At 44.5% G+C, this 25,636-nt stretch overlaps 2 protein-coding genes and 1 long non-coding RNA gene across 7 annotated transcripts in view; 1 reads left to right on the top strand and 2 right to left on the bottom strand.

The window, feature by feature from the left end:
• Positions 1-5,825, top strand: part of nostrin (nitric oxide synthase trafficking) — a 36,654-nt gene extending 30,829 nt beyond the window's left edge. For all 3 annotated transcript variants that reach the window (XM_052027614.1, XM_052027631.1, XM_052027622.1), the window contains exons 13-16: positions 553-678; positions 3,888-4,116; positions 5,360-5,446; positions 5,677-5,825. In XM_052027614.1, coding sequence (XP_051883574.1) covers positions 553-678; positions 3,888-4,116; positions 5,360-5,446; positions 5,677-5,810 — 576 coding nt within the window. In that variant the 3' untranslated portion in view covers positions 5,811-5,825. The remainder of the gene's footprint in view (positions 1-552; positions 679-3,887; positions 4,117-5,359; positions 5,447-5,676) is intronic.
• A 1,652-nt stretch (positions 5,826-7,477) lies between these two features.
• Positions 7,478-14,411, bottom strand: spc25 (SPC25 component of NDC80 kinetochore complex). Of its 3 annotated transcripts, none has more exons than XM_052027736.1 (7): positions 14,170-14,411; positions 11,334-11,476; positions 9,846-9,911; positions 9,613-9,759; positions 9,281-9,385; positions 8,819-8,917; positions 7,478-7,614 (listed from the first exon to the last, which is right to left on the bottom strand). In XM_052027736.1, the coding sequence occupies exons 2-7, from the start codon at positions 11,470-11,472 to the stop codon at positions 7,496-7,498; spliced, it is 675 nt and encodes a 224-aa protein (XP_051883696.1). In that variant the 5' UTR covers positions 11,473-11,476; positions 14,170-14,411; the 3' UTR covers positions 7,478-7,495. The 3 variants fall into 3 exon arrangements, with proteins under 3 accessions (XP_051883696.1, XP_051883688.1, XP_051883704.1); XM_052027728.1 differs by having other exon boundaries at positions 14,200-14,409; XM_052027744.1 differs by having other exon boundaries at positions 14,271-14,404.
• A 3,099-nt stretch (positions 14,412-17,510) lies between these two features.
• LOC127576947 (uncharacterized) lies at positions 17,511-23,653 on the bottom strand. Its single transcript, XR_007957297.1, has 3 exons — positions 23,193-23,653; positions 19,586-19,664; positions 17,511-19,225 (listed from the first exon to the last, which is right to left on the bottom strand). It is a non-coding gene; the product is annotated as an uncharacterized LOC127576947 (long non-coding RNA).
• Positions 23,654-25,636: the final 1,983 nt, after the last annotated feature.

The raw sequence follows: 25,636 nt of genomic DNA, 5'->3' as shown, positions 1-25,636 counted from the left end.
TGAAACAAATCCAACGTACTGGTAAATATGAAAGCTCTGTTTTTTTTTTCTTGTGTCTAATTTAGATCAGTTTTATTTCTTGGTTACATTTACCTGATATGCATTACCTTAAGAATAGTGAAAAAGAATATCTGTTCATACTCTGCAAGTTTTATCATTAACCAAAACTAAATGAAAATACAAAATCCAGTGTACAAATCTGTGTCTAAAAACTAAACCTAGATTCCAAAGGGAAACAAAGTGAGAGCTCCTCCAGAATAGCTTATTTGCTTTATTCCAGTGTCACTGAGCCCTTGACTTGTATTTTGAACTCTAGCTGCATGGTGGATGTGAAGAGAAACCACCTCATACTGCCACTAGTTAATGTGGGAGGGCATGCTAAATTTAACATACTATTGTTGCACATTTTTCTGTGCAAGAATGTAATTAAATTAAAACTGATATCAGAAGTGAATTCAAGTTTAGTGATCTAAAAGTAAGATATTGTGCCAAACTAATATGTTTTATATTTTTTTCATTTAAGAATTATAATATTTTAACTTCTACTTGTAGGCGGCATTGAAACTAATGCTCTTGGAAGTAAATTTCTACAAACTTGCATCATCTATGGCAGAACTAGAAGGAAATCCCAAACCTTCCCATCCACTGAGTGACAGCATCACTAACTGGAAAGATAAGGTTTGTTCTTGCTCAAATGAACAGCACCGTTGTCAGAAATTCAGAATACCTATCTAATTCTTATGCTTATCAAAGATAGAGTAATGTTGAATGATTGCATAAATATTATACAAATCACTAATTCCTGCTTTCATATGTCAGGATCATTCTGGAATGTGAAGTTAAACCCTAGCTTTTCTACACTGAAAATTGTTTTCTTAAGTTACACTTCTGTCTCATCTATCTTTATCTCTGTGAAGACTGCTTCGACCCTCTGTCACCAGGATTGAGCCTTTCATTCCTGCTGCTTGTTTCACTGCTTTCTCCAAATTCACCAGTCTGACTGACTTTAGACATCAATTTTTGGTACTCTATACAGTTGTGTTTACAGTTTACACACATTCAGTCCCTTGCAAATAAGCATGAAATTAGCCAAACAGGCATTTGAAATAGTGTTGGGATCATTCACGCCCAACAGGATAGATTGAAATGGGAACAGTGTGGGTCCCCAATAATATTGCACTCATTTGAATGCAGTGGCTGCCACTTTGTGCACAGAGATGTAAAGAACATAATTCCATAAAAGCACATTTCTTATGGCAGACATCAACGATGCATATTTTGGCTGCCATGGTGGGGAAAAAGCCGTGAGGAAGGTGAGAGAGGGATTAGAAATGTAAGTTAATGGTTTATGCCAAGGTTGAAGTCTTATGTCCTGTAAGGGCCAGGAAATCCACTAGAGTCACTGTTACAAGAACAATACCAGGCGCTGGCTTGAATTGTTTCTCCCAAAAGTGGGAATGGAGCAATATCAAAAGATATGTCATTACATTCAGGTGAGCTGCACCCCACTGAAGAAGTGCCTTTTCCATATGCACAACCCATACTAACCCCTAAACTATACATTGATCTTAAAAGATCACTTCATACCTGGCCCCTCTGCTTTACAGTAGGAAGGGCAAGCATATGAACAGCACCTCCATTCACTTGAATGGATTCACTGCTCCCATAGAAGTAGTTAAATGTAGGCATGTATTTATTATTTTACTTTAGTTAGATGTTCTTTATAATTTGTTAATATTTGAAGGTGTGCATATTTTTTAAAAAATAACTTATCTATTTGATTTGTTTGCAAGTGACTTTGACCTAAGGCCTAGTCACCATCTGAAGCCTGCTCTGCATTGCAGAGACTCCTGGGTGAGGAGGGCAATCATTAGGGCAGAGCAGCACCAGGTTCAGCACAAGCCAGCCTGAAGAAACCAGATTAGAGAAATAAACTGAGAATATTAGAGTTTCAAGGTAGTTTGTAGTTTAGGATATCAGCGCAGCCCCTCTGATTTTTTTTTCCCGTTCAGCAAAAGATTCACCTGTAGAGAAGGTGGGATAGAAATGATGTTCACCAAATGTGCAGGCTCCAGTGCAGAACAATTAAAACTTACAACAGTGGTAGGAGTTTAAAAACAAATTGCTGGAGGAGCTCAGTGGCTCAAGCAGTGGCTGTTGGGAGGGGAGGGAATCGTCAATGTTTCAGGTCAAGGCCCTGTGTCGGGTCTCCATTGGAGAGGGAAGATAAGATGATCTCGACAAGAGGGTGAAGGATGATGGGCAGAAGGAGTCGGGTGGGAGAGAGGTGGAGCTGGGAGACAGATGCAGGTGGGGGGGAGGGGGAAGAAAAAAGGTGGTATGCACATTGGAGCCAGGTGGGGAGGGCAAGGGTGAAGATGGTGACAGAGGCTGGAAGGTGACAAGTAGGGACACAAAGGCTACAAATGCTGGAATCTGATATAAGGAAGGTGATAATGGGAACCATTTAAGAGAAAGATGAAGGGCAGATGGAGGAGGGGATCCAGTGGGTGAAGGTGGGGTGGGGGGAAATAGGGTAATGGAAAAGAGAAAAATGGGAGGAAAACACAGGAGGATTACATAAAATTGGAAAATTCCATGTTCGGAGCATTGGGTTGTAGACTACTCAAGCCAAATAAGAGTTAAGCCTAACCCTAGCAGTGAAAAAGGCCAAGGATGGACAGGTCATTGTGGGAATGGGAGTTGAAATGGCATACAATCAGGAACTCGGGATGGCCATTACAGGAAAAGTGCAGGTGCTCTGCAAACTGGTTGCCTGGTCTGTGCTTGGTCACGCTAATGTAGAGGTCACATTGAGGTACCGAATGCAGTAGATGAGATTGGAGGTGCACATGAATCTTTGCCTCACCTGGAAGGGCTGTTTAGGACCATGGATGGTGGTGAGGGAGGAGATGCAGGAGAAAGTGCAAGTGGTCAGGGAGGGATGGGTGGGGAGGATTGGGAGAGAGTGGTCCCTGCAGAAGGTGGAAAGTGGTTGGGAGCGGAAATAGGAGTTTATCATGCTAAAACCAGTAGAAGGGATCTTGGTGTAGGGTTAATAATGACCTTTGTTAGGCATTGGTAGAACCATGCCTAGATTCTTGGGTATATTTCAGTTCAGTATAGCATTGATGCTTAGACGTCTGAGATAAGGGCTTATGACATTTGGATAAGAGCAGTTGATTTAATTTAGAAACTTTCTGCTGAGGTGGGAATGATAACAAGTGCATCAGACTAACATTATCATTACATATCTATGAAGACTAGTACTTTACTGAAGTGATTGTACCTTCCCAACTGTGTGATAGCTCACAGAACCACAAGGATTCTTAGATGACAGTAATGGGTGCAACTACAATAATAAACAGTACCAGCTGAGTAGGGTATTTTAAGCACATTAAAGTTCAACTGAAAGAATATAATTTCCATAGAATGCAATGAAAGTTTACCAGCTTGATTCCTGGGATGGGGGATTATCCCATGAAGGGAGATTAAACAGACTACACCTTAGAAGAATGTGAGATGATCCCACTAGAAGATAAACTGTAGCAGGATTTGAGATTACATGTCAGGATGTTGTTTGCCTCGCTGCAAGGTCCAGAACCAGGGTGGTGAGTCTTTGGAAATCTGCAACTAAGAGCTGCGTCTGTTCAAGATAGAGGTTTCTGGATAATAAATGAAGTGAGGAATATGCAATTAGTACAGGAAAGTGGCACTGACATAATAAATGAACAATGATTGGTGGAGCATTGAGTGGCCTATTGCTGCTGATCCTTAAAGGAATTGGTAGATTGGATTGAAAGACAATCTACTGAGTTACAAGTAGTGATATATTGCATACAACAATGGTTATTCGATTTTGAATAATAATTAAATTATTTTGGCAGGAATATTATCACAGCATGGTGCAGATATCACGGCCTGTGAAAATGAAAAATATACGTCATCGTAGCAGCTTGACAAACTCTGTATTTTTGGATCATAGAAGTCATCACGAAGAACCCAGCCCCCAGCAAATAACTGAACCTATCTATGCAAATCAGACAACTAATTCAAATCATCATTCAAAAATACAGGTGGAACAATCAGAAACGGACACGGGGTCAGCTGACTACGGTAATTTTGGGGAAATGGGTCTTTTTAATCCAAGGAGATGTGTTATTTGGTTTCTAATGTGACAAGAATTTAAGGGAAAAATCTGAAGCAGATTAAATTATTAAAATCAATTTTGGTTCTCAACAGTTCCCTTTTGATATAGGCAGTGTATTTACATTTTCATATTTTCAGTTTTTACGGCATACAAACAGTTCCTTTCTGTTACATTTGAAACTTACTAAGAATAGGCAAATGAAATTGTACAACCTTAAATTTTCCAATCTTATTTATTTCTTCTGGGGAAAAGAGAGAAGACTAGAAAATGTAAGCCTACTAATTAAGTTCTCCTCTATAGGGATTTTAGCAACACAGACATCTGCTTTAGGTTGTAATTAAATAGACAATTGGAACAATGGGGTGCACAGTCTGTCAATGAGTAAGATGGGAGTCAAATTCTTGTGACAGCCATATGAAAATAAATGTCAATTCTTTTAAGAATACTACATGTTTAAAAAGCCATTTCAAAAAAAAACATTTGAATGTTGTGACATCATAAAATTGTATCATTTGTGCAGAAACAACAGGTAGTGAGTTACAAAATGTCATAGGTTGCCTTACAGAGAAAAACAAGGAGGTAGCTTCAACATTCATCCAACCAACAACTTCAAATGTATAGGTCAGTAAAAATTTTCACCACTTTCCAATTTGCATCTAGTTAGCACGTGACCATTAAGGTGAAAGATAAGCAATAAGAAACCTCCAATTTTTTGTATATTAAGGTCCCAGAGTATTTTGTAGTTCCATCACAGTTCCTCTGCTACTTTCATGTTTATCAAACGCCTCAACTGCGGAGGAGCAAGAGGGTAAAATGGTATATTGGGAATCAACAGAAAAGTGTGTGATGAAAGCAGGATAATTGAGCACTTTTCATGCTACTGTCAAAAACAGTTTCAACCTGTAAGATTCATTTTAAAAAAAGCCAGAATGATGGTTAAGTATAAGAGTTAAAAGTGGATAAATATTGAAACAAGAAGAAATTGGAGATATGGACTGATTCTAGCAGCTCCAGAAACTTTGATATTGGCACTTGGAAAGAGCAGGCATTTTAGCACAAAATCTACAAGTGTGTAATTGGGAAGCCAAGTGCTATGTTTGAGACCATTTCCACAGCATTAGAAACATTGCAAACATTTTTAAACTAGTTTTGTTATTCAAAATAAGATGAAAATGCACTAAAGCTCTGTCTTGGGTTCTTATTCTACAGTAAGTGATCCTATTCAAGAGGTTGGATCATGCAAGGCTCTATATGATTATCAAGCTGCTAGAGATGATGAACTTAACTTGCAACAAGGTAAGAACTCTCATAAATAGCTAAGATTGAAGCAGCTTTTTTCCCCTGTAATATTACTGAAACTAAGTGCATCTATAGGATTGAGAGGTAACACAAAATTGAACAGTGACATTGTAAGTTGGTTGCATATATGATGTAAATGGATAACAGCAATTACTGTGACAGATCATTGATCAGAGAATGTTTGTCTTAGGTACATGTTATGACTTCGTATACTTTTCCCTCTGTAGGTGATATACTTATTATATACAAGAAAGATGTGACTGGATGGTGGCTTGGCAGCTTGCGAGGAAAAAAGGGAATTTTCCCAGCTACTTATGTAGAGGAATTACCGCAAATGGAAAAAAGTACATCAGATGTGTGAAAGAATAGAGACCCGTGGCATCACTAATCTTTGGGTGAAAACAGGATGGTGTGACAAAATACTCTGGACCTTTTAAGAATTACTGAAATTCTATAATGTGGATTTGTAACACATTCAAAGTCAACACTGATTTCCTATTTTGGACACAGATCTTTTATATTGGCATTATTGCATATCATCAGTTTTTTTTAAAGTAAGAATTTATCAAGAAATCCTTATCCATTTAATTTCAGTGACCTTTGGATATTAGCACAAATCAGAGGTGAATGTGGTTCAGAGGGCACTTAGTAACATCTGAAACAGGTTGAAAGATTTTAACCAGGAATTATGAATCCAATGTCAAATCAATTACAAAAAAAAATAAATGTAAAAGGTTGGATTCAAGAAAGAAGCTGGTAAAGTTAAAAAAAAAACTCCAATTATTAAAATATGATTTTCAGTATTTCAGTCATTGGCATTAAGGTTTACCATTTTGCTTTCATAAAAGGATAATTAGATTGAAATGCATTACAACTCTTCCCATGCTGAACTGAGTCTGTTTCTACCATGCAAGTCCAGGAACCTCACTCTTCAGTACACTAGGACACAAAGCCAGACACTGAAATGTCATTTACAAGCAACTTACAGAAGACCAACATTTCCTTGGGCAGTAATTTCTGGAATGTCACATAAACAACTCACCTGTAGTTGCTGTCTTGTGTCATTAGGCTTCACCCTAAATTTAAACCAATTATAGGCAATATGAATTGATAAAAACAATCAGGAGTATAAGCAGTACAAATCTTTAAATGACTTTAATGTATAATTGAGATATACTTTTTCTCCTCTCAATCAAAAGTTGCTCAAATCACACATTTTATTCTTTGCTGTTATTAAAAACAGAATCAATCACACCTAAGAAAAGTAACACTCCATTAATACTGTCACCTTGAACAATTTTGTGTGCTCTGTTATATTAATGCTCAGAGGATTAGTTGGGCACTATTCAATATTCTCTCAAAATAAAAGCAATATTTTACCTAAGTACAACTGTAAAAGTTTAAAAAGCAGGGTAGCAGGTGGTGACAATCCAATGCAAAGTTAATTTGAGTTCAATCACAAATAAAAATTTTAAATGCAACTACATCCATTTATGCTTATCTTTGTGCAAATTGTACACTGATCACAAAATGACATGAGCACTCAATCTATGCACGATCCTCCTGCAGTATCTCTACCTTCTAAAATCTAACAAAATATCTGCTTCAGCACAATACAAAAAACATTTGTATTAATATAAAACATCCTAATGTGCTCCACCCAAACACAAAATGAATACCAAGCACTCGACTAAGAATTAGTTGTCCAACCATTATTGTTTTACTATAATTCTAAAGACAATGAAAAACATGTATGTACAAAAAGGACTGAAGAAAATGTTTATTATACACGACTGCAGTGAACTTTGATATTGGGGGTATCTTGTATTCCTGTCAGAAATGATTGAAACATTATTATTGACTTATAATTAGTAAAAACATACAAGCAACAATCTCCAATAGAGAAATAGTTATTAACAAGAGTAACATTTTTTAGGCTTTCTGAAAATAGCATATTACACAATCAGACACAAAGTCTGTAGATGATTAAAAAATAGAAGGAAAACTACATTTAAATTGAACAGAAAACAGGAATGCATCTTGAAGTTACACTAGTGCAGCAAAAGCTTTCCTAACGTTTGCAAGAAATGCAGATAAATTGTTGGTTTCTTTGAGTTTTTCCTGCAGCAGAGGCATACATTCCAGTGGTGGATCACATGACATGACTGTATAAAAAGGAATCCAACAGAATGCGAGTTAATGTACATAGTTACATTTGGAACAAATAACATTTGTACAGTCAAAGTATGAGCTTATTTTGTATGAACAGCAACATACTAGACCAGAGCAGCCCAAAGAAGCAAATTCAAAATCCCACCAAGGCAAGATGTGAAAGTGAATTTTAATCCATATAATGCTAGCTCACAAACCACCATAAAACTCAAAATATTGTAAACAAAAACCTGTTTAACTAGGGAAGTGCCAAGCACCTAGTCCTGTCAATTGAGATTGTAGTCAACACTGCATTTCAAACTTAATGGCTCACAGGAAGTAGGGATGGATGAGCTATAAAATACATTTACAGAAATCAGATCCTTCTAATTGATTTTTTTAAAAAACTACTATGGATCTACAACTTCTGCAGTGTCAATTAATTGTCATTTTGGGCTAATAAAAATGTTTCACTATCAGTTCACAGAAATCTGACTGGAGATCAAATGAATCAAATGTTTTGACATATTCTTAATTTCTTCAATAAACAAAAACAAGTTGAATTGTTAAATTCAAAGTACAACTTTTAAAATCTGTTCTCTCAAGGATTGATTAATCCCTCGCCACCTTCAACTTTTTTCCTATGATCATTATTTCCTTGACGAGGCCAACAGCCAAAAATTAAACACTTAATTCAAAATAGGGCTAGAAGCCATACTACATAATACTCCAGCAATGCCTTCTGATCAATTTCAGGCACCTGTTTGAATTCAGAAATACAGATGCAGCCAGACTAACAAACTGTCACCACACTATTAAAGAAGAAACAACCATCCAGTTTGGATCTACAACCAGACAGCTGGACAAAATTCCACCAAATGCTGCTAACAACTTTAAAAGGCTCTGGAAAAACATGCAACAATAAACAGCAATTCTAATGACAGTATACAAACACAAACTAAAGGTATTAAATATTTATGGGATGCAGTCCTTCTCTGTGCTTAGGCGAGAGGACAGGGTTAATGTTAACTAGAACTCTAAAATCTAGCAATGAATGTCGAAGATGTGAGAACTGTGTAATCTATGGGTATCAGGAAATATTTATTCAGAACAATCTCACAGAAGCTTAAATGTGGAATAAAACTCATGATAGTATAGTTTGTGCAGCCCACCTTTTGTTTTTAAGGTCAAATACAATATTTTCCAAAAATGCCATACCTTCATAATTCCCTTCTTCATTAAATCTCAATAAGAATGTAAATAGCTGCTCAGGATTTTTGCTGTTGATGCATTTGAAGATAAATTGCAGTTGTTCCCCTTTTGAAAAATCAAAAAAAAATGTTCAAAAAACATGCAAACTGAGATAATATTTCAAAAATTTGGTTCAAACATTCAAGTCAATCATACTACACTATAAAGATATATCTACGTTTGTTATTTTCTTTCCTGATGTACACGTGTGTTTTAACTTGGTCCAAACAACAAAAGAAGAGCGATATACTAAAGTAAACATATGATTTAGAAACCATTGCTCAGCAGAAAAGTATAACAATGCTGGAAGTATTTATATACACCCTTTTTCTTAGCTATAAACATAAAGTTAAATTTTAAAAATTATTTACAATCAACAGTGCAGCTCAAAATACACATGACTTTCTACAAGACATTCCATTTTCCTACCATGGACCCTTCGAATTTCCAGACCCATTCGCTTTTTGAACATCTCTGCTGATGTATTCAGTTCCTTAAGTTTTGCTTTATTTTCCTGTTTTTGTGTAGAAATTACTATTTGTGGAGGAAAAAAGTAATTATTTTCATGGCTAACAAAACAAGAAAGAACAGTTTCAAGAATGAAAAGTATGAACACTGAATTTTTGATAACAATAGTTACACATTTTCCATGTTACTTCTGCAATTGGAATTAATTTACCCAGTTGCTATCCAAATCAACGTTATTAAATCAGAAGTCAGTTACACATTCTTTCAACACCCCCCATAAGAAACGTACATACATTCCTGCTTTTTAGCAAGTTCTTCCTTCAGCTGCTTGATCTTTTTTAGCATTTCCTGCTTTTGTTTATTATTACTTTCAAATTTTTGGTTTGCAATCTGCAGATCTTCTTGCATTTTCTTTATTAATGCATTCTGTTCAGCAATATCTGCAAGAAAATGGCAGTTCCTATTAGAGGCGAGTTATTTCATAAGATGTATAGAATTGCTATTTAGCAGTTCATTAAGTTCTTACTCTTTTTGGTTATTTCAACTTTGTCACACATCTGTTTCTCCTCTTCATATATTTCAATGCATCTATCTGTAAAACAAATTAATAACTATAATAACAGTTTGAGGGGAAAGAAAATTAAGACATAGAAATTAGCCATTAGAAAAAGATTTTACTAATCTAGCTGTAACGAAAATTCATACAGTATCACTTAAATGGTGCAAATGCAACTCAATCTGAGTTTTAGGTACAAGGCTCCATTTACAGGTATGCAAAAATAGTTAGCAATAAGTAAAACACCAACTAAAAAGCATAGCTACTAGTACAAGAGAAATTCAAACCAGCAGACCATACACAAAATATAACTTTCATACTAAGGATCTTTTCGTGGCTCCTCTTCATTATGAGTATGTTTCTACTCACTATCATCTAGACACAAGGTCAGCTTCAACATTCATTCTGATATCACAGGTCCTTGTACCAAAACTCTCAGTCACCTTTTCTGCTTAACTGCAAACTATTTATCCAGTTTCCAAATTTGAATGAACTACATTTCTCTCACTAAGGACTGGGCAAACTGAGAGCATCAACCTCCACTTCCCGCAAAAAAAAAAGCAATACATTTAAATATTCTTAACTACTTCCCCATTTGCATCGCACCTCATCTGGGCAGTCACTGGTTTAATCAAACACCCCACAACCTCAGTATCCTGTTCAAGGGGGCAGTACAGATAATGTTCAAAGGAATTCAGACAGGTTACGTGAATGGGTGAAACATATAAAATTCTTACAGGACTTGACATACAGGGATGATGGAGCGCCTGTGGTGTCTTGAAGCAGAGGTCACCATCTCAAAATAAGGGGTTAATGATTTAGGAAAGGAATGAGATGAGACTTCTTCACCCATGGAGACTTACACCACCAAGTTATCCACAACAGATATTAATAAATTTTTCAAATGACATGGGATTAGCAGGAAAGCAGCGTTGAGATCAACCATGACCTTAAATGGCAGAGCAGGTGTGAGGGGACAAATGGCGTACTTCTGCTGGTGTTCAACCTCCATAGAGACCTTCAATATTATGAAAGGCTATGATGGGATAATGTATTGCAAGGAACAGAAATTTACAACTATTAGAAAAACAATTAGGGAAAGGGAAGAATTTACACAGCATATACTCAGTCAGTCCTGCAATAAGAATGTCACTTCGCACCTTTGGGATTTAAATATGTAATCTCCTGACTCAGCAATAGAAGTATTACCAATTGAGCAAAAGCCAATGCTCACTTTTCCAAGAAAGCACTTCAGGGGAGAATTAATCTAATTACTACAGTTATATTGTGAAGTCCAAAATGTTTGCTTCAAATACTGCATTTGAAATCAAAGAATTAAATCCAAAGTGCATCAAACATTGTGCTTTTCTCATCATATTCAGTTATTTTACAAGATTTTCCAATTTCAGTGGTTAATTTTCATATACAGTAGATATAACTGCAAGTTATAGATTGTACCTCTTGTGATCTTTAAGGATTCTCCATATTTCTGTTTAAATCGTACTGGGTTACAGCTCTCCCATAAGTTAGCAAACTTCATCCTGGTCTCATATAGCTTTTCATTCAGCTGACTTTCTGCTTCTTTAGAGTCATCCATCGATCTACACCAAGTTTACAAAGAATTAAAAATATTTCACACTTACAAAACAGCAGATATTAAATACTTTAAGATGCACAGGCCATGTTATTCGATCACTTTCACATTACAATAACTGGTATCATTAATAACACAAGTTTTAAAGAAGTTAAAGGCTTAATTTTGGATGTGAAAGCAGCTTTCCATTCAACCGCAGGATTGAACAGTTAGAAAGATAAAATATTTTATACCTTTAGTTATTGGAGATGGTTTCAATCAACTATGGTAGAAAGGGGAATAATCACACTTGCATAGAATATTATTGTGATTTAATAGGCATGGTGTAGGAAATAAAGGGTGCTAACAGAGTAGGTACAGTAAAACTCTGAATATTTAGCATGCTCAGAACTTTGGTGATCCCGGACTAGCAGATCCATTGGAACTATTGGATATTACTTTTTATTCTCTTTTTCAGATATTACACAATAGTATGATAAATTTTCCAAGGAATCTGTTGTGTTTAAAAAGAGGGTGGGACATAGAACCTGGTGAGCCAGATGCCAAACCATTAGCATTTCCAACAACCAGACACCAGATCATGGGAGATTACTGTATTGGCAACTAAAATGTACATCACAGACAGACCAATTTATGAAGGTCCCCAGTTGACATTAAACTATAAATATCTATATAACATTGAACAGATTCAGTAAAACACCCCCACACTCTACCCCCTCTGGCCCTGCACTCCACACCCCCCCCCCACTGTAACCCCCCAACCCACTGCTCCCCACACTGTACACCCCTCCCCCATTGTAACCCTTCCCGCCCCCGCTGCCCCAACACTGTACCCCTCCCACCCCCGCTGCCCCACACTGTCCCCCCTCCCGCCCCCGCTGCCGCACACTGTCCCCCCCTCCCGCCCCCGCTGCCCCACACTGTCCCCCCTCCTGCCCCCGCTGCCCCACACTGTCCCCCCTCCTGCCCCCGCTGCCCCACACTGTCCCCCCGCTGCCCCACACTGTCCCCCCTCCCGCCCCCGCTGCCCCACACTGTCCCCCCACTGCTCCACACTGTTCCCCCCCCCGCCCCCGCTGCCCTACACTGTCCCCCCGCTGCCCCACACTGTCCCCCCTCCCGCCCCCGCTGCCCCACACTGTCCCCCCGCTGCCCCACACTGTCCCCCCCTCCCACCCCCGCTGCCCCACACTGTCCCCCCGCTGCCCCACACTGTCCCCCCCTCCTGCCCCCGCTGCCCTACACTGTCCCCCCCTCCCGCCCCCGCTGCCCCACACTGTCCCCCCCTCCCGCCCCCACTGCCCTACACTGTCCCCCCGCTGCACCACACTGTTCCCCCTCCCGCCCCCGCTGCCCCACACTGTCCCCCCCTCCCGCCCCCGCTGCCCCACACTGTCCCCCCGCTGCCCCACACTGTCCCCCCCTCCCGCCCCTGCTGCCCTACACTGTCCCCCCCTCCAGCCCCCGCTGCCCCACACTGTCCCCCCCGCTGCCCCACACTGTCCCCCCGCTCCCGCTGCCCTACACTGTCCCCCCGCTGCCCCACACTGTCCCCCCGCTGCCCTACACTGTCCCCCCTCCCGCCCCCGCTGCCCCACACTGTCCCCCCCGCTGCCCCACACTGTCCCCCCATCCCGCCCCCGCTGCCCCACACTGTCCCCCCCTCCCGCCCCCGCTGCCCCACACTGTCCCCCCCTCCCGCCCCCGCTGCCCCACACTGTCCCCCCGCTGCCGCACACTGTCCCCCCATCCCGCCCCCGCTGCCGCACACTGTCCCCCCCTCCCGCCCCCGCTGCCCCACACTGTCCCCCCTCCTGCCCCCGCTGCCCCACACTGTCCCCCCTCCTGCCCCCGCTGCCCCACACTGTCCCCCCGCTGCCGCACACTGTCCCCCCCTCCCGCCCCCGCTGCCCCACACTGTCCCCCCTCCTGCCCCCGCTGCCCCACACTGTCCCCCCGCTGCCCCACACTGTCCCCCCTCCCGCCCCCGCTGCCCCACACTGTCCCCCCACTGCTCCACACTGTTCCCCCCCCGCCCCCGCTGCCCTACACTGTCCCCCCGCTGCCCCACACTGTCCCCCCCGTCCCCCCGCTGCCCCACACTGTCCCCCCCTCCCGCCCCCGCTGCCCCACACTGTCCCCCCGCTGCCCCACACTGTCCCCCCACTGCCCCACACTGTTCCCCTTCCCGCCCCCGCTGCCCTACACTGTCCCCCCCTCCCGCCCCCGCTGCCCCACACTGTCCCCCCGCTGCCCCACACTGTTCCCCCTCCCGCCCCCGCTGCCCCACACTGTCCCCCCGCTGCCCCACACTGTCCCCCCTCCCACCCCCGCTGCCCCACACTGTCCCCCCTCCCGCCCCCGCTGTCCCCCCTCCCGCCCCCGCTGCCCCACACTGTCCCCCCCTCCCGCCCCCGCTGCCCCACACTGTCCCCCCCTCCCGCCCCCGCTGCCCCACACTGTCCCCCCTCCCGCCCCTGCTGCCCTACACTGTCCCCCCGCTGCCCCACACTGTCCCCCCCTCCCGCCCCCGCTGCCCCACACTGTCCCCCCTCCCACCCCCGCTACCCCACACTGTCCCCCCTCCCGCCCCTGCTGCCCTACACTGTCCCCCGCTGCCCCACACCGTCCCCCCTCCCACCCCCGCTGCCCTACACTGTCCCCCCGCTGCCCCACACTGTCCCCCCCTCCCCACTTTACCCGCTCCCTCTTTCCCGCCGCTTTTCAAACCTGTCCTGCGGCCGCTGGGGAGGCTCCACCTCTGGGAGAAGGCGGCGGAAAGACCGCCTTACCGGCCGCACCTTGCGATCAAAAGCTGCCGAGGTTCCGTCAGCCTGGGGCACCAGCCCGTGTTTCACACCGATTCACAGCGAATGCACCGGCGATTTACCGATAACGGCGATAAATCGAGGAGTTTTGCGATGGTCCGACTGACGCGATTTCCGGCAAGAGGCGAGATGAACCGGAAGGAGCGCGGGTGCCAAGTGGGAGGCTGCGGCGGGGGCAGCGTTGCGGGGCCGCACCGAGCAGCCGGGGGATCGCTGCGGGACGCGGGGCCGCACCGAGCAGCCGGGGCAGCGCTGCGGGACGCGGGGCCGCACCGAGCAGCCGGGGCAGCGCTGCGGGACGCGGGGCCGCACCGAGCAGCCGGGGCATCGCTGCGGGACGCGGGGCCGCACCGAGCAGCCGGGGCAGCGCTGCGGGACGCGGGGCCGCACCGAGCAGCCGGGGCAGCGCTGCGGGACGCGGGGCCGCACCGAGCAGCCGGGGCAGCGCTGCGGGACGCGGGGCCGCACCGAGCAGCTGGGGGATGCCGCTACGGGCCACATTGCGCGGTCTGGGTAGAATGGTGAGTAGATGGGGGAGGTTTGTGGGCGGCTACACTGAGGAGTCCGGCAGAGGTGCGAGTGTGTACAGAACAGTTAGAGGAAGGAGCAACGAAGAATCTGCTGGAGGATACTCAGCGGGTCGCGCAGCATTTGTAGGAGGGAAGGAATTTTCGATGTTTTGGTTCAAAACCCTGCATCAGAAACGTTAATTCCTTTCCTTCCACAGATAGTGCTCGACCCGCTGAATTCCTCCAGCAGATTGGGAGAATCAAGAGACTGCAGATGCTCGAATCTGGAGAACACGCAAGCTGCTGGAGGAACTCAGTGGGTCAGGCAGCATGAAGGGTCTCGACCCGAAACGTCGACTGTCAATTTTTCTCCATAGATGCGGCTTGACCCGCTGAGGTCCTCCAGCAGATTGCTGCTCTTTTGTCTCCACAGCGAGAGGAAAGCTGTAAGGGAGTACATTGGGGAGCCAGGGGTGGTTACTCTGAGCAGCCGTGGGAGTATTGATGGTGGGTACACTAAAGGAGCAGGGGTAAGATTTGTAGGTGGGCAGACTGAGCATTCTAGGAAAGGCAGTGGAAAGGCACATACTGCAGCTGGGTGTGGGGTATACTCAGGTCTGGGTTTGTACACTGAATAGCCGGAGGGCAGTAGGTGAATGCTTTGGGTGGACACGATAAGGAGCCGGGGAAAGCAATGGGTGGGCACACTGAGCACAGATAAATTAGAGGCAGGAGTAGGCCACTGGGCTCCTCAAATTTGCTCTGCCATTTAATAAGATGCCTAATTTGATTGTGATCTAACTTCAGCAATCCTGTCTGTTACGTGACCCTTTCTACTTCCTCTCTACATTCTGCTTCTACCATTCTTTAAGGAAGAGTTCCAAAACTCTCAACCCTTGGAGAAAAAAATGTCACCTTATCTGCCACCCTTATTTTAATAGATTCTTCTAAATATCCTTTCCACATCCACCCTGTCAAGGGTCTTGCATGTTTTAATCAAAATCCTTTTTGATTCTTTCAAACTCCAGCAGATAAAAGATAAACCTTTCCTCACAAGACCACCTACCCTTTCCAGGTATTAGTCTGGCAAACTCAACTTCCAATATATTCACACCCTTCCTTAAGGAGATAAATGCTGTACAGATGTGATTTCACCAACACTACAAATGATGCATAACCCTGCTATTTTCATACTGGATTCTGTTACCCAGTGATAAACAGTAACATTGTTAATTTTCCTAATTACTTGCTGCACCAAGATACTGGCCTTTTGCAAGTCATGCACTTGGACATTTGGATTCCTCAGCATCCTCTCACCATTCTCACCAAAATGGAGAATGGCTTATTTTTCTACATTATACCACATACTGTATTTTTGGCACAGTGGCAGTACAGGAAGTGCAGCTGACTCACAACCCAAGGAACCTGGGTTCAATTTCCTTTCCCTTCATCTCTATACTAGCCATTTCCTCCTCTCTTTCAGTCCAGATGAGGGATCTCAGCCTGAAATGTTGACGGCCCATTTCACTCCACATATGCTGGCTGACCCATTGCATTCCTCCAGCAGCTTGTTTTTTGCTCCATATTCCAGCACCAGTCTCTTGTCTCTGGGTTCAATTCTAACCTCGAGTTTGCACTTGCTCCCTGTGACTGCAAATATTTCCCACAGGTGCTCAAGTTTGCTGCCACATCCCAATATCATGCTGATTTGACAGATTAATCAGCTATATGTTACCATAGCTTAGATGGATGTAGGAAAATGAGGGAGAGTTAATAGGTTTCAGGGAAATAAGTAAGGGAGTGGGAGTGATGAGATTGGACTGGCAAAAACCTGATGGGCCAAACAGCTTCCTTCCACATTGTAAGAAAATATATGGAAATATCTGAAATATACTTAATCTACTTGTGTCCCTTTGTAACCTTATCCTTTGCACAACTTAATTCCATACCTATCTTTGTGCCATTAGCAAATTTAGCAACTATCTTTGGTGGCTTCATTCAAATCATACAAGTTGTGTAAAGTTGAATCCCCAAAACCAGTTCATGTGGTATCCTGCTCATATATAGCAAAACAGGAAAAGACCCATTTATGCCTACTGTTTCCTTTTAGCAGTCAATTTTCTACCCTCATCAATGCTACCCTCTACATCAAAATCTTTTACTTTCCACAATAGCCTTTGATGCAACACCTTACCCAAATGGAAATCTATGCATGGTACATCCATTGGACCCTTTATCTACACATTACTTCTTCAAATAAATTAGTCAAAGATTTCCCTTTCACAAAAGCACATCAGCGATGTCTGAATACCTTGAATTTTTCTGCCTTTCTATAATGCCTTAATCATAGCATCCAACATTTGTCCTACGCCAGATGTTAATGTCTATAATTCTCCTGCTTTCTGCCTCCATTTTTGATTAAAAGAATTACATTTACCATATTCTAATCTAATGGATCATTCCCCAAATACTGAGAATGGTGGAGGGGTAGGGGACTTGAAGGAGGGCATAATGAACAGGTCAAGGAGAGTGGAGGTTGGACATGCTGACAGCTGGGGTTGACACACACAGAGCAGCTGGGGGGGCGGGGGGGGGGGGGGGGGAAAGAGGAGCCTAAGCAGTTCAGTGGAGACTCAGCTATCTGCACATGCCAAAGCTGGACTGAGTAAATTATAGAAATTTCTAGGACAGGAAAATAATTCAGTATGTTTTAACTATGCCAGTCAAAAAATGGAGCTTTGGTTAATCCCTCTTCCCAGTTCTTGGTTAAGTCTCTGCAAGTGCTCATCCACATACACTAATTTTTTGAACCCTGTCATCTTTCTGCTAATTGACTTACATCTATGCCTCTTAATTAATGTTAAGGGAGGAAAGTCTTTTGTTTATGCTACCCACACCTCTCATGGCAACTGGGGAAATCGGCAAGCAAATGTGCTGAACATGTCCAACATTTTCCAGTGCTCTTTCCTATAGCAGAGCTGTAGTTTCTTAATAAAATGAGACTCCAACAGGACCCAAAGCCAGAAGAGCTCTGCAGTTCCAAGAGTTTATTTCCCATGTTTCTGGCACAAGAGCAGAGGTTTAAAACAGTGCAACAGAGACATACAAAATCAACAGTTTCACAGATTGTGTTTTAGCAAAGTATTCTTTATTTTGGAATAAAGATCTATGTACAAAATAGATTGTCTCACTTTACTGTATTAAATAGCCTTTGGTACACAAGATGTTAGAATGATTTGTGTTGCGTTTAATTTCACAACACATTACCATCTATCAATCCTTAAAATCATAGAAATTTTTGTACTGTTCTATCACACTTCCTCAGTTTCCTAAACTTACAACCAAATTTTCAGATGTAACATTTCTCTTATGTTTCATTCAAAGACGTGTTTCATTTTCTATTTCTTTGAATGGTTATTTTGTGGTATCAGTAAAAATCAGTTAAAAGGTTCCATGATTGCTAGTCTTCAACATGCATTACAATTAAAAATTTAAATTTAGAAATTAAGAACTTCATATTGTTAGCATCTGAGTCTTCATTGTTTACAACAATTTACATCCATTTTATATTTTGCCATATTCTGAAATTCACAGATTGGAGTGCAACTTCATACCAGCAAAATGTGTTTATTTTTAGGTCGAACTTCCTCAATGTATCAATGAAAAGAATTCTTGGCTTTTTTTGTGGGGACAGCAAATACAAACCTACTTGACTTCAAGCTAGCTTCTACAGTTTCTTAGATTCTACCAGAAATGGGCAATGAACATTCTGCCATCAAAGACTTGATTTTCTGCAATTACTCAATCCTGCTGTCCTAACAAACAAATTCATGACTAGGCATGTTCAATTGTAAGAATTACTTTAAATTAGAAGTGCAAGACTTAAAGACATTTTAAAAATATTTTTATAATCAGTCAAGATAGAAATCCCCCCATATTACATTTGATATTCATACTTTTTATATTATATACTTCACCAAGCAGTGTCAATGTTTAAGAAAAAATTGAATCTATACAAGATTAAGTTATACAAGATTAAGTTACACAAGATCAAGTAAATTTATTTTCCTAAAGTACATGATATTTTTTAGTGCATAAGAAGTCTAAATCAGAACAAAATGCAGACTGTCATTACACTAAAACAGAAAGCAGTTGCAGCAAATAGTTTGACGAGATGCCATGTCAGATCACAGTCAACAGCACAGACTATTTTATATTAATCACTTACTGGTTTTAAAAATATAATCAGAATGCAAATGCAATTTTAAAATAATTCATATCAAAATATAAAAAACACTATATACCTTCAAGATAACAAAGACATAGGCTTGCTGTTTCCAAAATCATGTGAAGATATACCTGCACAAAAGGACTTCCAGGGCACATATCAACTGAAGAATACTGACAATGCACAAACATCTGTAAAATTCAGAATACTCATATTAAGCTCATTCTTCAGCATATTTATAAATGTGTGAATATATACTGGGATGAACTATTTACAAAAAATATAGTCCATTGGAAAAGCATTTATTCACTTAATATACCTCCATTTCTTACAAGCTTGCAAGCAAAACAATACAAGCATGCCTTTGTGGGAGGGTCTCAGTAAAGCCCAGTCTTAAAGTTCCCCAAAATTTCTTACATTCTTAAATAACTCACATAGCAACTTCAGTCACACAGCAGAATAATGGTTAATAATTATTATGAGATAAACAAATTGTTGATTCAATTCTCACGAGATCAGATAATGCTGTGATAAAAAAGAATACATCTTACCATAGGTTTAGCTGTAATAAAGGAGCAAGTCCCTTTCACAAAGCCAAGACATCGGTTTTCAAATGTAACTTTCAGAGAGCTAGAAAAACAGATATAAAAGTATGAACAATACCAATACTCAAAAAAAAAATGGCTGTAAAGTAGAATCTCAGCACTTCAAAACTGAATTTGTTGGAATTAATGTATACTGGCCAGTAAACTGAGCAAAACATGGCCAGTCGTAGGTATCTTCCATCTTTTTCTTCCCTCCATTGTAAGATGCAGACTTGTGTAATGTTTCACAAGTCAACCTTGTACTAGAGGGTTTCTGATGTGCAACCAGTACTACTAACTCAAAAGATTCATGCTTACAAATGTACTCTTACGAAAAACTAGATTGCTTCTTCTCCATGCTCAAATAATTTCCTCCCACCTCACGACCCCTCTCCCAAACTACACTTCACATTTCCATACAAATGGAAGTAAACATGTTCTCTAAAATTTAGAAATTGCAGAAAGATCTTTTATTCAAACAAGTTGCCTATCCAATCTCATTTATAATTAAAATAAAAACTGCAGATATTAGGAATCTGACATAAAAACAGAAAATGCTGGAAAAACTCAGGAGGTCTGGCACTTACAAATGTACTCTTACGAAAAACTAGATTGCTTCTTCTCCATGCTCAAATAATTTCCTCCCACCTCACGACCCCTCTCCCAAACTACACTTCACATTTCCATACAAATGGAAGTAAACATGTTCTCTAAAATTTAGAAATTGCAGAAAGATCTTTTATTCAAACAAGTTGCCTATCCAATCTCATTTAAAATTAAAATAAAAACTGCAGATATTAGGAATCTGACATAAAAACAGAAAATGCTGGAAAAACTCAGGAGGTCTGGCAGCATCAATGGAGAAAAAAAGTTAACGTTTCAGGTCGAAGATCCTTCATCAAAAGCGGAATGGTTCTCAAACATCAATGCTGATCAAGGATCTTTCACCTGAAATGTTAACTCATTCTCTTCCATAGATGCTGTCTAACCTCTGAGTCTTTTTCACCATTTTCTGTTTTTTATATCCATTTCATTCTCTAGATACACTTTACCCTTTTTGTGATATCAATTTTGTATCTGTCAATTTTTAGATATTAAAGACATCAAGGGATGTGAAGGTAGTGCAAGAAAGTGGTGCTGATGTAAAAAAAATTAGCAATGATCAACTTGAATAGTGAAGCAGGCTTGAGGGGCCCCAATGCCTATTACTGCTTCTATTTTTACGTTGAATTCCTGTTTCCCTATAGAAGGGCTGGTTGAGTGGTGCTGCAACAACAACCTTGCACTCAACATCAGCAAGACCAAGGAATTGATTGTGGATTTCAGGAAGGGGAGGTCAGGAGAACACACACCAGAGACACAAGAGATTCCGCAGAAGCTGGAATCTGCAGCAACACACACAAAAAACATACACAGGTCAGGAAGCATCTATGGAGAGAAATAAACAGTCAATGTTTCCGGTCAAGACCCTTCAGCAGGACTGGAAAGGAAGAGGGCAGAAGCCAGAATAAGGTCAGGGGAGGAGCACAGATTGGCAGGTGATAGGCGAGTCACACATACCAGCGATCGCAGGAGATAAGTGGGAACACACACCAGTCCTCACTGAGGGGTCAGCAGTGGAAGGGATGAGCAGCTTCAAGTTCCTGGGCGTAAATATCTCAGAGGATCTATCTTGGGCCCAACAAATTGATGCAATCACGAAGAAGGCACGCCAGCAGCTCTACTTCATTATGAGTTTAAGGAGATTTGGTATGTCACCAAAGACTCTTGCAAATTTCTACAGATGTACAGTGGAGAGCATTCTGACTGCTTGCATCACCACCTGGTACGAATGCTCCAATGTGCAGGATCAAAAGAGGCTGCAGAGTTGTAGACTCAGTCAGCTCCATCACAGGCACAACCCTCCCCACCACTCACACTCTCAACAATTCAGGAGCAGCTTCTTCCCCTCCGTCATCAGATTTCTGAACGGTCCATGAACACTACCCCAGTATTCTTCCTTTGCACTATTTATTGTAACTTATAGTAATTTTTACATCTTGCACTGTACTGCTACTGCAAAACAATAAATTTCATGACATGTCAGTGATAATAAATCTGATTCTCATTTTAAACTAAATTTACCATCAAAAATTATCAAAAAGCTGCTTTTACAAACTAGAACCATATCAGAGAGGGGAGAGCAGCTGGCATTGAAAGGGAAAACAAAACAAATATATTTTGAAATTTCAATTAAGATAGTCCATACTAGTTCATTTTTATTTACTGGGCAGGGCTGTAAAATGTGCAACTGATCAACCGTGTCAAAGGATTAGCTAGGTTAAAATAATCCCTCTGGCCTAATGGCATGGATGATCTACTGGCAGCAAAGTATTAATAAGTACAGTCATGATCAAAGCATTGCACTAGTCAGCTTTTGTAATATTGTTCAATAGAAATAGCCAACCTGCCTTTGGTGTCATTATTGGAAGCAAATATTAATGTTCAAGCAACACTAATTCATATTATTCAAGCAAATCCCTCATGTATTTTACTACTGAGTAACCAAAGTAAGTAACGGGGACAACTGGGATCTTTCTGATAAAATTAAAAACAATAGTTATCCATGAATGCACTGAGACCACAACAGTGTCTGTTACTATCCACACCTGGAAGCCATGTTGCCTACTTTTGGGCAATTGCAGCCTCAAGTTCAAACAATTATTCATTTGTTATGCAATAACTAGATATGGAAACACCAACAAGGTCAGCATTTGTGTATCCCTACAGCCTCCTAACTTGAACTCGTCAAGAGTCAACCACATTGTATTGTCAGTGGTCAAAAAATAGGGTAAACAGCATTTCCTTCTCAGAAAAATAATCAGCAAAGCAATTGGGTTCTCAAAACAATTCAATGGTTAAACAATTAACAATATTGCCCCCAACCTTTCAGATTTAATTTTCTCCATCTAAATTATCAGGATTTGCACTCACGTCTGAAGGGTTTTAAGGCAGGTTACTGTTCTTCATTACTATTGGTATACTATTGTCACTTGTACTGAGGTACAGTGAAAAACTTGTCTTGCGTACCGATCGTACAGGTCAATTCATTACACAGTGCGGTTACATTGGGTTAGTACACAGTGCATTGATGTAGTACAGGTAAAAACAATAACAGTACAAAGTGTCACAGCTACAGAGAAAGTGCAGTGCAATAAGGTGCAAGGTCACAACAAGGTAGATCATGAAGTCATAGTCCATCTCATTGTAAAAGGAACCGTTCAAGTCTTATCACAGTGGAGTAGAAGCTGTCCTTAAGTCTGGTGGTACATGCCCTCAGGCACCTGCATCTTCTACCCGATGGAAGAGAGATGTCCCTGGTGGGTGTGGTCTTTGATTATGCTGGCTGCTACACCAAGAGGTAAAGACAGAGTCCAAGGAGGGGAGGCTGGTATCTGTGATGTGCTGGGCTGTGTCCACAACTCTCTGCAGTTTCACTATTCTACCATGTGGCCAAAGCATCATCTTTCCACTGTCACCCACAAATTAAACTCATGCTTTTTTCACTGCGGGTTAATTGTGACCCCTCACTTACCACAGGTAAGGACGTACCACTGTTGCAGACACAGCACCACTTCCCAAGCTGACAATGAGTACAACCCTGGGCACAATGTCCGTCGCCTGGTTTCCACACGTCAAAGGCCAGTTCCAAAGTAGCCACTCATTTACAGCTAGGATCACTCATTGAGGGAGACCTGAAGAACAAATACCTATCCAGACAGTGCCGCAGCAGCAGGTGCCCCCACCTCCCCCCAACAGCCTGTGGTATGGGACCCACCAAAAGAAATAGCCTCAGCCAGTGCTACCCAGAGCTGCCCCACCACCTGCTGACCACACTGGCACCCTGCTCCCCCCGCACTGACCACACTGGCACCCTGACCCCAACCGCACTGGTTCCCCAGTCCCCACCACCCACTGACTGCACTGGTAGCCATGCCCCCACCACTCTGACCACATGGGCAGTCCTGTCTCCTCCGCGGACCACACAGCCCCCCTCCACCACCATTGACCACACTTCTCCCCTCTCCCCCCACCGCCAACCACACTGCGCTCCCACCCCGACTACACCAGAGCCCTTACTCCCAGCCCTCCCCCTCTCCTCTCTCCCCCCAGCCCACTCCCCTCCCTCCCTCTCTCCCCCCCACCCCACTCCCCTCCCTCCCTCTCTCTCCCCCACCCCACTCCCCTCCATCCCCCAACCCCCCTCTCTCCCCCCACCCCACTCCCCTCCATCCCCCCAACCCCCCTCTCTCCCCCCACCCCCTCCTCTCTCCCCCCACCCCACTCCCCTTACTCCCCCAACCCCCTCTCTCCCACCCCCTCACCCCACCCCCTCTCTCCCCCCCCTCCCCCCCCCTCCCCCCCCTCCCCCCCCCCCCTCCCTCCCCCCCCCCTCCCCTCCCCCCCCCTCCCCCCCCCTCCCTCCCCCCCCTCCCCCCCCCTCCCCCCCCTCCCTCCCCCCCCCCTCCCTCCCCCCCCCCTCCCCTCCCTCCCCCCTCCCCTCCCTCCCCCCCCTCCCTCCCTCCCCCTCCCCCCTCCCTCCCTCCCCCTCCCCCCTCCCTCCCCCCCTCCCTCCCCCTCCCCCCCTCCCTCCCCCTCCCCCTCCCCCCTCCCTCCCCCTCCCCCCCTCCCTCCCCCTCCCCCCCTCCCTCCCTCCCCCCCTCCCTCCCCCCCTCCCTCCCTCCCTCCCCCTCCCCCCCTCCCTCCCTCCCCCTCCCCCCCTCCCTCCCTCCCCCCTCCCCCCCCTCCCTCCCCTCCCTCCCCCCCCTCCCTCCCCCCCCTCCCTCCCCCCCTCCTCCCTCCCTCCCCCCTCCCCCCCTCCCTCCCCCTCCCCCTCCCCCCCTCCCTCCCCCTCCCCCCCTCCCCTCCCCCCCCTCCCTCCCCCCCCTCCCTCCCCTCCCCCTCCCCCCCTCCCTCCCTCCCCCTCCCCCCCTCCCTCCCTCCCCCCCCCCCCCTCCCTCCCTCCCCCTCCCCCCCTCCCTCCCTCCCCCTCCCCCCCTCCCTCCCCCCCTCCCTCCCTCCCTCCCCCTCCCCCCCTCCCTCCCTCCCCTCCCCCCCTCCCTCCCCTCCCCCCCTCCCTCCCTCCCCTCCCCCCCTCCCCTCCCTCCCCTCCTCCCCTCCCTCCCCCCCCCTTCCTCCCCCTCCCCCCCCCTCCCCTCCCCCTCCCCCCCCCTCCCCCTCCCCCCCCCTCCCCCTCCCCCCCCTCCCCTCCCCCTCCCCCTCCCCCCCTCCCCCTCTCTCACCCTTCCCCTCCCCCTCTCTCTCACCCCCCCTCCCCCTCTCTCCCCCACCCCCTCTCCCCCACCCCTCCCCCTCCCTCTCTCCCCCCACCCCCACTCTCCCACCCCCTCTCTCCCTCTCCCCCTCCCCTCCCCCTCTCACCCACCCCCCCCTCTCACCCACCCCCCCCTCTCACCCTTCCCCTCCCCCTCTCTCACCCTTCCCCTCCCTCTCTCTCACCCCCTTCCCCTCCCCCTCTCTCACCCCCTTCCCCTCCCCCTCTCTCACCCCCTTCCCCTCCCCCTACCCCGTCTCCCCCTCTTTCTCTCCCCCTCCACCCCCCCCTCTTTCTCTCCCCCACCCCCCCCCTCTTTCTCTCCCCCACCCCCCACTTTCTATCACCCTCACTGCTCTTTCTCTCCCCCTCCCTCCTTTTTCTTCACCCCTCCCTCCTCTTTATCTCCCACTCCCTCCTCTTTCTCTCCCCCTCCCTCCTCTTTCTCTCCCCCTCCACCCCCCCCTCTTTCTCTCCCCCTCCACCCCCCCCTCTTTCTCTCCCCCTCCACCCCCCCCTCTTTCTCTCCCCCTCCACCCCCCCCTCTTTCTCTCCCCCTCCACCCCCACCCCCGACATTTCGCACCGCCGCCACGCGAGGAACCTCCGTACAAAATGGCCGCCGGACGCATCCATCTGAGGTAGGGAGGTGATTGGTCAGAGTTAGATTGGCTCCACTAAATAACGATCTCAGAATTTACCTTC

This window comes from Pristis pectinata, chromosome 1 (assembly GCF_009764475.1).
Source record: "Pristis pectinata isolate sPriPec2 chromosome 1, sPriPec2.1.pri, whole genome shotgun sequence".
In the NCBI taxonomy this organism is placed as follows: Eukaryota; Metazoa; Chordata; class Chondrichthyes; order Rhinopristiformes; family Pristidae; genus Pristis; species Pristis pectinata.
Note: the sequence above shows the minus strand (reverse complement) of the source record. Positions and strands in the feature narration are given on the sequence as shown.